General features: G+C 38.8%; 1 protein-coding gene across 1 annotated transcript in view; it reads right to left on the bottom strand.

Moving 5' to 3' along the window:
* The window catches only part of CUL1 (cullin 1), a 74,142-nt gene that overhangs the window by 17,132 nt on the left and 40,529 nt on the right, over positions 1–16,481 (bottom strand). Inside the window, exons 5-9 of the mRNA XM_059728634.1 lie at positions 15,210–15,260; positions 14,718–14,808; positions 12,948–13,111; positions 6,561–6,723; positions 507–637 (exon numbers count right to left, since the gene is read on the bottom strand). Of these exons, the coding sequence (XP_059584617.1) occupies positions 507–637; positions 6,561–6,723; positions 12,948–13,111; positions 14,718–14,808; positions 15,210–15,260 (600 nt within the window). The remainder of the gene's footprint in view (positions 1–506; positions 638–6,560; positions 6,724–12,947; positions 13,112–14,717; positions 14,809–15,209; positions 15,261–16,481) is intronic.

A 16,481-nucleotide genomic window follows, 5' to 3' on the forward strand; every position in this document is an offset into this window, starting at 1 on the left:
ACTTCCATGGTAAGAGCAAACTTCCACAGTGCCCAGGGACTTTGATGCTGTTATGGGTCTTTTTGAAAAAAAAATCAGGTACAATTCTACTTCTCAAGTCAGAGCTCAGCCTTTTCTGTTGATGAAGGATACCTTATTCTCCCCATCTTTCCTTCTACACCAACCCATTCAAGTATTTAAAATATAGTATAAAGACACGTGGTCATGAGATGAAACTGCTGTTTGAAGTGGTGGATCTTTAAATGTATTTTGAGAAAGCAGAGCTGAACAAGGATTCTTTGGGAGGGTTCTTCCAAGCAAATCTGGCCAACAAAAGCAGTATTATAGTTGTGCTGCAGCTATTTCATTTTCAGATTTCTGTGAACATTTGAGAACCATTTTGTCCCCAAGAGCTGTAGTTGGGAGAGGAGGGTAATACATCCACACAGGATTACCGGAGGCTTTGGCCTTTTACAGTGTGAACCCTTAGCAGTTAGACACAAAATAATTGTTGAAGAGATACTTGCATTTAGAGCAGCCTCTCCACATTTCTCAATTGCAGCTAGACCCTGATTATGAATGTGTGTTTCCAAGAGTTTTTTCAGCTCTCCAAGGCCATCCTGGATCCGAGATACAAGGTTATACATGCGTCCCAAGTCTGGAAGAAAAAGAAGCACATCTCTCTCATTTGTATTAACTGTAGTTTCTCTTCACCCCAATTTCTCTTTTGCATTATTACCAAAGAAAAGGCCTAATATCCACCAACATGCATGTACTTACAAGTATTATTATTAGCAAGTCAGACCATTTACAACTAAAATCCAGACAAAAACAAAAAGGACTAGCACGGAATTGAAGGACAAATACTAACTAAAAAGAAAAAAATTCTATTTAAGTATTCAGCTGCAATTTACTTTCAATACACTGATATACAAATCTCATGGACCAAGGCAATACAAAAATTACACACCTCCCTTCCTTCCCCCTTGATTTCTTCATAAAGGCACACATTTGAGAAAAGGTATTATATTATAGGTCCCACAGCTTTATAGTTGGGAAGAAAACTGCTGATTTTAATACCCAGTTTTCCTCAAACCATTTATCTGATAAGCATTGCTCACATTGTTAATGCTGGTGGATCTGAATGGAATCGTGGGCTCCATCTGTCCACCCTTTTACATACTGTACTATATAAGCCTGCTCAGATCAGGTCAACCTGCTACAAACAGTAGTTAACTCTCTAGTCACTGCCTGCAGCCTTCTTTCTCTCCCTTCTCCCCCACTGATGAAAAACCAACAAGGGTAACAACCATTGGGAATCAGAGACAAACTCCCCTCCGAAGTGCAGACAAATAAAGTCCTCTGAAAAATTTGCTACTGAAATGTTCTACTGCCTTTAAAAAGAAAAGAAAAGAAAAACAAAACTTGAAAAGACTAATAAGCTGTAGTGACTTTGATATATTTTTTAAAGGCTACTAGAAGAACAATTGTCAAGAGCACCATTACAGAACTCAGGACCTTAATATAGAACGCTCATCTTTGGACCTAACTTCCCGGTCTATTAAACACCTGACAAAAAAACCAAACAAACAAAAACAATAATTTTTCATCAAGACTTTCCACAAACCACTAGCAAATGTGCAGCTTGAAGGCACCTGATTTTTGAAGGGCAGATGCTGACCACCTTCTGAAAATCGGGCCCTTTAAAACTGGGTGTCTTCTAATTGGGCACCCAAGATCAAAGCACACCCAAACACTAGTCATATCTGGAAATCTTGGTCTTACTGACTTGGACCAGTGGTTCTCAAAACACCCCTTAGAAAATGCCAGCTATTAAGCTTTCGCTTGTTTTCTGACTATGGAAAAAAATACAGCAAGTCTGCTGTTGGAAAGAACTGAGAATGGAGACAACAGGCCACAATCTTTTTGCCTGTAGAAATCTGGATTTATCACGTGAATCATCACATGTAAGTTTTTGCATTCCTAAAAGTGCCAATATTGTATGACAACCTGCTGTACCCTGGTTAAGAATCACTGGAGTAGACAATCAAGTTTAATGGTAACGAAAGAACCAAATTAGCATTCATTAGTAGGTTCAATGACAGGCAACTCAATGGTAATGCTACACTTTGCAGCCACATCCTCTGATTTAGCAGTGTGGGCTTTTTCTGTAGGACCTATGAAAAATGTATTACCTGTCTAGAATTACTGGACATTAACTAAAATGGATAAATATGATAAGTATTTGGGGGTAAGAAGCAGTACTGCAGAGAGCACAAAAAAGTGGAGCCTTTCATTGATTTCATAGACATTAGGGCTGGAAGGGACCTCAGAAGATCATCGAGTCCAGCCCCCCGCCCAAAGGGCAGGAAGTCAGCTGGGGTCATAGGATCCCAGCAAGATAAGCATCCAGTTTCATCTTGAAGGTGTTCAATGAAGGCGCTTGAACGACCTCCGGTGGCAGGCTGTTCCAGACCTTGGGGGCTCGGACAGTAAAGAAATTCTTCCTTATGTCCAGCCTGAAACGATCTTGTAGTAGTCTGTGACCATTCGACCTCGTCATCCCTTGGGGCGCTCTGGTGAACAAACGTTCCCCCAGATACTGGTGGTCACCCCTGATAAACTTGTAGGTGGCCATCAGATCACCCCTGAGCCTACGCTTTTCCAGGCTAAAGAGCCCCAGGGCTCTCAGCCTGTCATCGTAGGGTCTGCTTCCCTGACCTCTGATCATGCGCGTGGCTCTTCTCTGGACTCTCTCAAGCTTCTCCACATCCTTTTTGAATTGTGGAGCCCAAAACTGGATGCAGTACTCCAGCTGCGGCCTCACTAAGGCCGAGTACAGGGGGAGAATGACGTCCCGGGATTTGCTTGAGAAGCATCTATGGATGCAAGCCAGTGTTTTGGTCGCTTTACTAGCCGCAGCATCGCATTGCAGGCTCATGTTCATCTTGTGGTCAATGATGACCCCCAAGTCTCTTTCTTCCATAGTGCTAGCCAACATAGCACTGCCGAGCCTATAAGGATGCTGCGGGTTTTTCTTCCCAAGGTGGAGAACCTTGCATTTATCGGCGTTGAACACCATCAGATTCTCGTCCGCCCACTTGCTGAGCCTGTCCAGGTCAGCCTGGATCATCCGCCTGTCTTCTGGTGTGGATGCTTTGCCCCAAAGTTTGGTGTCATCTGCAAACTTGGCCAGTCCGCTTCTGACTCCAGTGTCCACATCATTAATGAAGATGTTGAACAGTATGGGTCCAAGGACAGAGCCCTGGGGGACCCCACTGGTCACAGGACACCACGATGAGTGACTTCCATCAATTACTACCCTCTGGGTCCGACCCTGGAGCCAATTTTCCAGCCAGTGGATTGTGGAGGACCCAAGGCGACAATTGGCCAGTCATCCCTTGGGATCCCAGTTTCTCCAAGAGACGATCATGGGACACCAGATTGAAGGCTTTTTTGAAGTCAAGATATATGACATCAATCTCATCTCCCTTGTCCAGGTGATAGGTCACCTGGTCGTAGAAGGAAATGAGATTGGTCAAGCAAGACCTACCCGCAACAAACCTGTGCTGGCTATCCCTTAAGATGTTGGTGTCGGCCAGTCCATTAAGGATGGCCTCTTTAATAAACTCTTCTAAGATCTTCCCCGGGATAGAAGTCAGGCTGATGGGCCTATAGTTAGCCGGATCCACTTTCCTCCCTTTCTTGAAGATAGGCACCACATTTAGAACACTTTAGAACTATGTGGAACAGCAATGACACCAAAAGACATCCAGCCCTTTCCACCTAATCTCTTTCCAGTTCCTTATCACTTTGGCAAACCTTAAACTTTCACACTGATCAAACATGATCAAAGACCACATTTTCTGGATGTTCTACTGCCCAACTCCATTCATTGACAGGAACACAAACAAAGAATATCCCTCACTGCTTCAGGATCCTGGCAAAATCTTTGGAACACTAGCTGTAATGCCATGCAAGGAAATAATCTGAGCTGTTGCTAGCCTTCTTCCACAAATAATGAGATGTGAATGGCTGAGTCAGGCTGCCTATAATTGGAAACACAGGGCTACATGCTTGCTGGAGCCTTTGTGGATTTACAAAATAATCTCTCCCCTAAATCACCTTACAGCCTGTGCCCAATGAAGATAATTACTTCCTGCAATAAATGTCCTGATACGCACAGGTAATGAATGATGAAGGTACACTATATCCTGTATTGTTACTTGCACAGTAAATTTAAGCATTTATACAACACAGCAAAAGGGAGTGGCTGGAAATACAGTATGTGCATCACCCCTTATATAGGAGGCCCAAAGGCGGAGGCCTAAACAAAGGCAGCCTGCCTAGCTGATGAACTATAAAGATTTCATTGCTATGAGTATAGGATCATTGACAGCAACTTACTTCAGCATGTTAGGGGTTTAGAGTCCAATGCCTTGAGACTCAATTGGGCGAAGTACATATGATTTACAGTAGTAGTTTTCAACCTTTTTTTCATTTGTGGACCCCTAAAGAATTGTGCATGGAGGCGCGGACCCCTTTCAATTATAAACGTGGGCATTAACATACTTTTGATTGATTGTAGTCATCTTTTGCGGACCCTGTAGCCTGCAGTCCCCCAAGGGTCTGTGAACCACAGGTTGAAAACCACCGATTTATAATTCTCAGTCAATGAGTTAAATGCAGCTGTTTCTAGCAATGACAACTCACAAGATTCTGGGCCTTAAAATGGCTAAGGAATAATTGCTGTTAGCTGTGCAAGTAGAACCACAAACAGGAAAGAAAGCCCTTTAAAAACGATGGCTATCTGAAAGTTGTTCAGAGTTCTGGAAGCAGAGAACTAATCTCAGCTCAAGTAAAATTAATGTATACAGTAGGTGAGTTAGGTAAAAATGCATATTTCATACATTTAAGAAATGAAATTTATCACCATACACACAGCATGAGTGAATATCACAGTGCTTCTTATGGTGCCATGGCACATTGGGGTACTTTGAAATCCCTTCAAGGGTGCTGCAGGTTGCCACACAATATTAGCACGGTTAAGCGTGTAAATATGATTCACAAGATAAACCCAGCAATTTCAAGTAAGAGTTCATAGTGTTAAAAATATTCTGGCCTGTTGTGGTCTGAGATCTTTACAACAGAAGAACTGCTCTATTATTTTTTCTGTAGTCAAAACACAAGCAAAAACCATGAGCTGGAATTTTCCAGGGGCTGCCCTTGGGTCGCATTGAGAACTACTGGCATATTATTAAAGGGATCACATGACCCCCTAAGTTTTGTAACATTTAAAATAAAATCCCTTGGAAAAACTCATTAGGCACAAACCTTTGTCACAGGTTGGGAAAGAAACTTTTTCAGACAACTTTTGTGAAGTTATTGGTTTTATTTTTCAATATTCAGGTTTTTTAAAACTGCTTCAGTCAAGCAGGAAAGATTTTTTCTATGCTACCTATCAATTAGATTAATTATCATTAGATTATAATTTTAAAATGTACATATATTCACCCTTGAAGCTTGAGATAATGTATATGATTCTGTAAGTCCTTTGTCCTGCTAATCTCATGACTTGTTCCTCATTTACCAAAAGATTTCTTCTGGTTATCAATATTAGCAAGATCACCATTTGAAAACTGTTACTTGGCTGCAGCTTTTCTCAGCTGTCCTTCCTGACAGTAATGTAAAAAACCCAGAAGTCTAGATACTTTTGCAAAAAAGTAAGCAGGGTGCTGGCCATGATAATCCTTCATTACAGTAACTGTTGTTAATAATTATTTCTATATGTTAGCTTGGCTGCTTAATTCTTAACTTTCTTCCACAGCTCTCATGTGAATGCTACCTGACCCTGGAGTTTTATCACATAATCTACACTTCTCTCACTTCCTTGTAATCCACTTCTCTCACTTCCTTTTGAAGCAGTTATTTCAGACAGAGTACCCCATCTTCATTCCTTATAAAGATTGAACCTCAGTTTATAACTCACACCCTTCCATAATCTTCTATGATGATAAGATGCACATAAACTAGTTTAGCTTCCAACTCCGACTGCCTCTTTTCAAATTCTGACATCTAGTGGACCTACCGGTTCACTTAAAGCAAGATACATAAGAAATCAGTCTTTTTAGCCATCTATGCCTTAACTTTTCATCTTACCTTCTTATCCTCCAATTTAAAATATTACCTATTGAGATCCATATTTATTCTATTTGCATCAATTAACAATTCTATTAACAAAAAGAATACCATATTGACTGAATAAACTCTTGTACTCCCAGCCATTTAATCATTTCCCCTCTTTCTTCTTTTTTTTTGGTTTGATAAGTAATCAATCTACAACTTTAACTAGTATTTTATAAGCTACCAATCAAACTGCATGGCTTTTTTTTAATGATCCATTTGGCACATTCTAAATGACTCTGCTAGTATCATCATCTCTTCTTTTACTGTCAACTTCATCTATTGAGGTAATCATCAATAAAGACACCACAGTTAATATTATTATAGATGTGAGTGACATGAAAGGGGATATCATTTCAAACTCTAAAATTAAAATGTTGATATTGGCATCAGCTCACCTTCATTTTTGTCAGCATCCAGTAAGTTCTGAAACTCCGTGTGGAAAATCTCCAAGTGTTTTTCAATAAGTACTTGCTCACATTTTCGTGCTAGTTCATCCTGTGTACTCTCATGGAGATATACCTGAACTCTACGTTGTTCCTCCAGAAGACGAGCTTCAGCCTACAGGACAAACAAATACATTTGAAATCAATGAACACAGGTACTGCAGCTATGTTACAAAAGAGATACTCTCACAAACTATACAGCAGATTCTGTTAATGATTTGTGCATTTAAACACAGAAGTCAGCAGCTGCAGTTCTTATGGGAATTCTAAATGTGACCACCTTGAATATATGCAATATTTAATATTAAAAATCTAGGTTGAGAATAAATCTTAGAACTACTACTGAAATGGAAAAATGTCAGCAAAAAATGTTTTTACTATATTTCTAAACCAGAGAACTTTTCAGAGAAACCTGCTCCACCCAATACCAGTATTGCTTAAATTCCCCTGGTCCTGAAACCGCCAGTCATTCTTTTAAAAACAAAATAAACATATGATCCCCCATGATTACACAAAAAAGAATGGGCCCAAAATTAGTTTTACGCTACTCACACAACACAAAATTATTTGAATCTTCATAAGTAGGCAGAAGAAAAACAACTTTCCAATGTTCTATCATCACGTGAACAACATAAGCATTGGAGAAGGCTACCTATAGAAATTGTGGAGTCTTCATTTCTAGAAATTTTCAGGACCAGGGTAGACGCATGACTGGGATAGTTTAGTCAGGGCTGATCCTACCCTGGTCAGGAAGCTGGACTAGATGACCCTATGAGACTTCTTTAACTTAATGCATAGGACTCTACATGGAGTACATATTCCTCCCAAGGCAAAACCCTAACTGTCACTAGGGAAATGACAGTTAAGTCCAAAATGCAGAAATTAATTTCTTTACATAGCCAGCAATTTCTTCTTAGTTGTCAACAAAATCCCTGAATTCTTTTAATGATCCATCTGTAAGAGAAACATTTGAAAGGTAGAGTCCATTCATCTCCTAAACCTTCAGATTAGCTGCACTTTCTATAAAAGCAGTGGAGGGAGGAAACAGGAGGGAATTTAGACAACTTCAAGCAGTATGAACTAAGCATCAAAGAGAATAATAGGTCCCTGGCAGACATTTCACTAAAGGCAATCAACCTGTAAATTGTGCCATAAACAGTAACACAACCACACGTTCAGCAGGGCTGTACAAGAAGTTTTCTGACATCCCCAATACATGGGGATCCCAGGATCGGGGAACCTCTCGCAGATCTGGGGCCCCAGAGTGCTGGAACCTTAAGCCTCATTGCCCCGCAAAACCTTTACCATGTAAGCTGCACACAAGGTTTTCTGCCATCCTGGTCCAGGGGCTCTGGGATTAGCCCCAGTGCTAAGACCCACAACCAGCTGATAGCACATGCACGCGACATCCGGGGGTCCCAGCCAGAAGGCATATTATATTTACTGGTGACATTATCAACCATACTAGCCAAAAAAAAGCCAATAACGTTTATTTTCCTTTTATCAGTGCCGATCTGATATGGCACTGATATGTCAGTGCATCTCTAAGAGTGAACCTTTCAAATTAGGTACTGTACTAGCACTGTGCTAAATCTATTACTATAATTAGCATCACTGACGATGTGCATAGATCTTGATTTTCCAGAGTTACAACAGTTAGGATTATAAACAACATCAAGAATTTGAAAACTCATGCTTTAAAAAGGTAAAAGCCAATTTCTAACTAGTGAATATCAGGAACAGATTTTTGCCTTAATAGACATTTATTTCCTATTTGTCTATAGCAAGCTTTCTTGCACGTTTTACTGAAAAATCTGGTAAAAATCTGGTACTAGCACAAGTATAGAGAACACAGTAACAAACTACTTTCCTCTTTCATGACAAGTCCTGTATTTCTCCAACTCAGGAGATTCTAGTACTCATCACTTTCCTGATAAGGAAAGTATTAAGAAACATTTAAGGACAGTCAACATTAAATCCCTCAAATTCTAAAAATGAGTTCAAAGTAATTTCTGATACTATATATTTTCAAGTGCCCTGAAAGTTTGTGTTCTTCCAATTCAATTTTTCAATTTTAAGTAGGATCTCACAAGCAGTTTTCCCATAAAGACCTAGGAAAATTGACTGCTTATACCAAAGATGTATACAAAACAATAAAAGTTAAGATAAAATGTTTTTATTGTATTTTGAAGTGTTTCAGTAGTAAAAATCAACCCCAAACTGCTGTTATTTTTAGTATGATGAGATTCCATTAGGAATCCATTTTCTTATCCATGGCTACTTGGGTCATCCCAGCTAGGGACCGACACCACTGTTCACGTCCTTCTTGAAATGCAGGGCCCACAACTGGACACAGTACTCCAGATGAGACCTCACCAGTGCTGACTAGAGAGAATGAATTGTTTCCCTGATTTGCAAATGACATGTCTGTTAATGCAATCCAGAACAATGCTGGTGGGGGGCTGGGGTGGTTTTTTTGGTTTTATTTGCAACAAGAGCATCCTGCTGGCTCATATTCATCTTATGGTCAACTGTAACCCTCCAGGTCCTTCTCTGTAAAACTACAGCCTAGCCAGTCATTCACGTCAGTAGTTGTGCATGCAGTTATTCAATCCCAAATGCAGGGCTTGGCATTGCCCTTGCTGAATCTCATCTGATTGACTGAAGACCATTTCTACAGTCTATTCAAGTCATTCTGGATCCCAACCCTACTCTTCAGAATTCCCACAATTCCACCTAACTTGACTTCACCAGCAAATTTGCTAAGTGTGCACTCAATCCTATTACCCAAATCATTAATAAATACGACGAACAAGATACCAGATTTAGGAAACACCCCTGGGGAACCTCACTTGATACCTTCTCCCAACTAGACATTGAGCCATTGAGGACCGCTCATTGAATACAATGATCCAACCAGTTACATATGCACCTTACAGTATTTTCATCTAGTTCGTTTCCTCAGCGTGTTGGTGAGAATGTCACGGGAGACTGACAAAAGTCTAAGAAAGTATTGCTAAAAGAAGTCTCATAGGGTCATCTAGTCCAGCTCCCTGACCAGGGTAGGATCGATCCTGACTAAACTCTCTCAGTCATGTGTCTAACCTGCTCTTGAAAATCTCTAGAGCTGAAGACTCCACAACTTGTATAGGTAGCCTGCTCCAATGCCTGACTGCCCTCAGTCAAAGTTCTTCTGAATTTCCAACCTAAATTTCCTCTGCTGCAGTTTGAGGCCAATGCTCCTAGTCCCATTCCCTAAAGCCACAGAGAAAAGTCCATCTCCATCTGCTTTACAAATGCCTTTCAGGTATTTGAGCCATGAAAACTACTTCAGTCTATTACAAATTATATTTCATGGTCACACTTTACAAGGGTAAACAACTTTAATCACTAACAGCCTTCCTTGAAGCTTTTCTGTCCATCTCACTTGCTGCCTTACAAACCAAAAAAAGTTAAAAACTTTACCTAATTCTAACACCACCACGGTAATTAATGATGGGTAGAATGATTCTATTTTGTTCCAGGCATTAATGCTGCACGTCACAACAGTATCTAAGTACAAGGAATATCTGATTAAGGAAATGACAAAACTGACTTTCTCCTCTGACGCTAAAATCAGGGTTACTTTCCTTAATAGTGCCTGCTTTTTCAGAAGTTATCTAAGCCCAGCTACTTTGTTCTGATAAACTGTGGGGTACTATGCCAGTGTAGAAATCAAACAACAGAGAACAAATTTGTACAGATGATCCAGATTCTAGTCTCACTAAATATTTTTTTTGTTTTTCAGGTAGGGCCACATCCCTTATTCTGCATGCATCATGAACTCTCCCACCCCATCTAGATTGGTGGCCTGATGTGCAGCCTTTTAGGTTTTCTGGTAAGGTTTCTCAAGCTCAGCTAAGAAAGGGCTTTTGACTTCTATGTTAGGCTATCCTCTGTGAGGAGAATTTAAAATAGTGACGATGGCCAAATTATAGCACTGAGAATCCAAGGCTCAAACCAATTGCTCCTAATAGACATGCATATTCTTGCTTAAAATTTCCTCTGTCCGTGGAAGACATATATTTACATCTCCACCCTCAAAATATCATCTTTGGAACAAAACCCATTTCCCTTTCATATATTTTTTGGGTCTCTAATATTCTCTAGGAGGCTGTTATGTTTTTTTGCATTTGCTGCTAATCCCCAGTTCTTGAAATAGCTGAATGACCGTCAGACAGCATTTTGGTGTCCCGCAATGAAACAGCCTGGATGAGCTGTGAATTACTGAGATTCCCTCACTCCTCAGTGCTGTACATAACACCCCCTCCATTCTTACATAAGTTTTGGGGAAGCCATTCAGAGGAAAGAAAGAAATCAAGCTAGAAATAGCATGAATTGCTAATTCAAAAGCTACAGTAAAAGTCAGGGCACATCCAAGGTTGACTGATGCTGGGCACATCTACAAGTTCATTAATACGCTTTAGGTAATGTGCATGCGCCACTGGGTGGGGGGGGTCCCCCTGCGGCCAATCACGCCAACCAGGAAGTGGCCACAGCGCTTCACCTGGCACCCTATTTCCCCAGCCAGCGCTTGCAGGGTGGGCACCAGCACTCCCACCTGCCCTCCCACCCATCATCTAAGCGGGGAGCGTGGCCTGTCAGGGGGTGCACCAGCGCTCTTGGGGGGTGCACCCCCTATGCATCACCACTGGCAATGCACATTAAATCTAGTACCTCCATTGTGAGGTACAGTATTAGAAAAATGTGCATTAACCTATTTTAATGAGCATTAGCTAAAGAGCACAGTTTTTTTGTGATGTTTTAAATGCACATTAAAATAAGCTAATGTGCTTTAAAGCACATGCGTAGAGTACCTATTGCAACCCTCCCATGCTAGATTGTATTTTATTATTTTGCTTTTTTTGTGCAAGATATACACTTTAAAATTAAGAACCAGGACTACTACATTTCAGGTGTTAATGAAAGAGCACAAATACCCCTGGACAAACAGAGAACCATAGTTCCTAAGGATATGAGCATGTTTTCCTGTGTTCATATAATTGTTTTTCATCAAAAAGGAAGGAGGGGCAGAATCAGGCTAGAATGTGGGGGAATTTATTGCTAATCTATGTAATAACACTTATATAGGATAAACAAGATTTGTTTAGCCTTAAATACTATAAAGCTAACTCAATAGCCAGGCTAGAAATTGTCAGTCTTTTCTAGCTTGTTCACAAATGCCTATCTGGGACCCAAAGGTAACTTGCAAGAAAAGCAGGATAAACTATCCAAGAATTTTAATCTGATTTGTTATTTATTCAAGTTATTTTGTAGGGTAATAAGGCATCATGAACAGCCGAAACTACAGTTATTTAATATACCAATTCCTCTACAGGATTCAGTTTCATAAAGGATGGGTTGGCTTTTGGTTGGGTTTTCCATCAGTGTGGTCTTTTCGACTTTACTTTGAAAAAAAAGTCTTAAAAACATCAGGCAAATTTTAGTGATGATAGATTGGTATCAGGAACAAAGTTATGATTTTAGAAAGCTCTGTTTTGATATATGCCTAGTTACTCTAGAATTTAATCATCCTCACTCTTGCACAAACTTAAGTCGTCTTGAAGCAAACTATGACACTGTAACATAGTCATCAGATCCAAGGTGCATTAACCTGACACTGATTCTGTATCAGCTAAATCTGCTTTTAGGAAACTTAAGGAGAATGCTGGTACCCTTGAAAATTAGCAAAATACATATCCGAGGGAGAGTGTATTTGGCAGGTATCAGCTGCTGAAAAAACAAAAGCAAAAGCCCCTGAACAGTCATGGATTTGTTTTGACGTAGTTTCTGTCCCCTGTCCCGATAGCATACACCAATGCTGCTGAGCCACTAGGAAAACAGCTACTGAAATCTCTTCACATTCGGGGGGAAAAAAAGAACTAAAGTTCAAACAGCATTCTTACCAACAGGCAAGGTATAAGAGGCCCTGCTGTACATGTCATGTATAAAGCCAGTTTCTTGTGCAGAAGCTGAACCACTGAGTTTGTAATTCTAAAGCATACCTTTTTGGCAGCAAATGACATATCTTTAGCATATATGAATATATTTATATTGCCTCTTTTTAAATCTTCCCCATTTAAAAGGAGAGTTTCAGCAATTTCAGTTCAGGTAACAGTATCCAAAAGAAATAAAACCAGGCTAGTCCCAATGGAAACATAGCAAGTTGTCTTTGCTTTACTCAAATAATTAGCATTTTAAGCATTTGGTAGTAAAGACCGGTTATGTTACTGATTACTTCTAAAGGACATCTGGATCCAGTAAATAGCTACAGAATTAGTGACTTAAATCATAGCTTACCTTTTTCATATATTCTGTGACTGGGTTCTGTTGCAAGAATTCAGTACTTTCTCTTGTATAAAATCTCTCCGTATCAGCAAGAAACTGAGATTCAAAGGATTCTTTATAGACTGTTAGTGTAGGCCCCTTTGCAAATGCATCATCCTCATTCAGACCCAGTTCCACTAAAAAAGCAAAATAACAATTAATTTACCTTCTATTAAATGGCCTCTTGTACATTATGGATGCAAAATATTTGGTTGAGTACTTAATTACAAAATCACAGAAATGCACCATTCCAAATATATTAAGTGCATGGAAATATACCCCAATTCATCAATACTCTATACTGCATATATAATTTGAATCAAAACAACTTTCCCAAGGATAGATGAATTTTGACTGAATTTCTTGGGTTCTAAGTCTATAATTTTTCAAAGCTTAAAGCTCTAATTAAAAACCCAATCCATTTTCACAACTTGACCTTTGGAACAGAAAGTATTCCACTGAGCCATTTGCTTGTCTTTGAGAGGGGGTATATACTTTGCTCAGCAAATAAAATGGTACTTAGAAATGTGGTTGCTGAACCCAAACTTCTGCCAAGTTCAGAAGCATGAAAAAAAAAAAAAAAAAAATCAACTCTATGTAAAAAATCAGAACACAGTTGACAAGATGTCTTTAACCTGTCCTAATGTATAAAAATAAATGGCAGAGTTACCAGAAATTTATACAAAGCAGGATACCCTCCAATATGCCATCGTGCATGATTTCACATTATGAAACTCAAATGCAAAAAGCACACAAAGGTGGTGCCCTGGAATAAGTGGTTCTTCCCAGAGGAGCTTGAAAAAGAAACATTATAGGATTATATGATTCTGCTCCATTTCAAGCTACTGAGGGAACTACAGAAACAGCTCCCTCAAGCAGAAAAGAAAAATGGCTGAAAAAATTGATTGTGCAGAAATCTGGAGTTGTGAAATAAAAGAATATGTTAAGGAACCAATATTCCACAGCTTTTAAAAGCCATGGTTTGAAGACTAGTATCTCTCTGTACTATCCCTAGAACAGTGAATTATTCCTAGAAAAACTTCTGGCGTATTCTTGGCAGCTATTACAGTAATTTCCTACTAGTCTAGCAGCAAGAAAGATTTAATGTTTAATTTATTTAAATTAATATTTCCAAACCATGGATTTACTGTACTCTGAACTACACGGGTTTGCACAGAAAACACTTGTATTTAATTTTTTAAGCAGTCCTTACTCTGCAAAACAAAACTACAGAAACTATGTAACACTATTTCCATGTGGTCAGTAGAACAGGAGTCGGTTCAAATTCCAACTTCCATCTTACCCTTTAAAACCTCCGGATTGTCTGAATAAATAAGCAGGTACGTTTTTAAATTAAACTTCAGATAATACCTCCTACTCTAAAGCAAATGGAAGAAATATAAGTTTATCCAGTAGCTCATCACCACAATGTGATATTTTTATTAAACTAAAACAGCTGTCTAATTGCTTGATAACAATGAGTACTAAATTTCAGAATAATTATTTAGTGCTACCTATCTGTTTTTGCATCTCATATGAAAAATAAAAACTATACTGTTAATTGGGTTAAATCATGGAGTTTTTTAAAAAATTGCCTTTCTAATTATTTGTATAAAAAAAAGGAAGTGGAATTAAATTTAATCTGCTAGAAATTTTTCTCTTCAAAATTATCAATGTAGCAAGGTTGTCACTGGTAGGAGATTTTTCCAAGATACTAGTTAATCATAATGGAAACAAATTTACCATAGGATTGTACGACTCCACTGATGAGCCTGGTGTTGATGGTTTCACCATTTCTTTCTTTTTCAATCAATTTCAACACAGCATTTGTTACCTTTGAAAATATAGATTAAAAAGGAATCAAGCATACAATAAAAGCAGCTATGGGTCAACTAATACAGTAATTAATCAGGAACGTACAGCATTCAAAACCATCCAAACACTTATGAAAGTTTTAAGTCAATATGCTAACCTTAACATACAGATCATTTCAGATCGCCATCGCAAAGATACTAGGGTCCTCCCAGCAGACAGGGCTTAAAGTTCTTAATATTTTTAAGTTAAAAAAAACAAGGGGGGAAATTGCAAAAGATTATCTTTTATCATCACAAAGCAGAAGCAGAAGGAAAAAAAGTTTTGTTTTTTTTCTATTTTGCAGTTCACTTTGAACTAGTTTCTAATAATGATTTAAAACTAACTAAAAGAACACAGATACAATACAAAATAGATACATACTTGCTTATTTAACGGCCTGAACAAACAGTCCCTCCAGGTCACTAAGGCAAGCTATAGAATTGGGGAAAGAGAAGGGTGGGGGGGAAAAATGGGAGAAAAGATTATATAATATGTGCTTGGCAATTTTATTTTTTTTTGTTACAGAAAACTAAAATATTGCATTATGCTAAATAATTTGAAGTTTAAGAAGTTATCTGTTGTGAAGTACTAACCTCTGTTAACAATAAGCTAGAAACAAGGAAACATTGCATTTAATTTTTATAGCCATACAAAAAAACTTTGAATTATAAATTAGAGTTTTTTCTTAAACCTCTATCCATCCCAGAAGAGGAAGATATGATTATCCACCACATACTCTGAAAAATTCTTGACTCTTCCAGTTTCTCCTAAACACAAGTTACCCATACAAGCTCAGATGTTGACATAGGTGATTATATTGACGGATCAAAGCAGTAGTTAGGAGATTAATGTTCAGACAGTATATTCTCAAACTGCTCTTAATTTCTTATCCAATGCAAAGTTATTTTTATGGTGCAGTAAGATACTAAACAAAAAAAAGCTCAACTCAGGAAATAACTTTAGATAAAAATACAAATGGATGCAACAGAGTTCAGAATATTCAAACATAATATTATTGTGGTTAGACATGACAGTCAGTCAGTTTTCAGAAGTTATACGGTGCAAAAAGATACTCACAGCATGTTTATTAAGAGGGGCTTTTATTAAACACAGGGACTGTAATAGAAGAGGACTTATAACCAGGTGACAGAAGAGTGCAGAAGTAATCAAGAAAGATGACTGGCCTCAATACAGTACATGGTGGGAATGTAAAAAAAAAAAGGAAAGAAGATGGTTTAACTGAAGTGAAGTCACAAACAGTTCCAAAAGTGATTTTTTTTTTTCTGTGGAAGATAGGAAGCCCATCAAGGGATTCAGAAATGAGTGGATGGGAGAGGGGGAAGAAGATAGAATATGATTAAAATAGCATATGATAACCTGCAGCAGAAATTACAGCAAAGATATAGTATAGGAAAAAAGAGTTGCAAATAACACTCAAGGCCAGGAACCACCAGAACATTTAATAGTGTTCTGGGCTCAGGGACAGTAAAGAAGATAATTCTGGAGATTGTGTATAGCAGGGGTAGGCAACGTTTTTTGGCTGGAGTGCAGAAAAAAACACAGTGTCTACCTTGGAAGATGCTGGAGTGCCGGCACTCCAGAAAAACAAAATGAGGGCGGGGAGAGGTGGGGATACATGGCAGGATGCACTGC

The sequence above is a fragment of the Alligator mississippiensis genome, chromosome 5 (genome assembly GCF_030867095.1).
Source record: "Alligator mississippiensis isolate rAllMis1 chromosome 5, rAllMis1, whole genome shotgun sequence".
NCBI lineage: Eukaryota > Metazoa > Chordata > Crocodylia > Alligatoridae > Alligator > Alligator mississippiensis.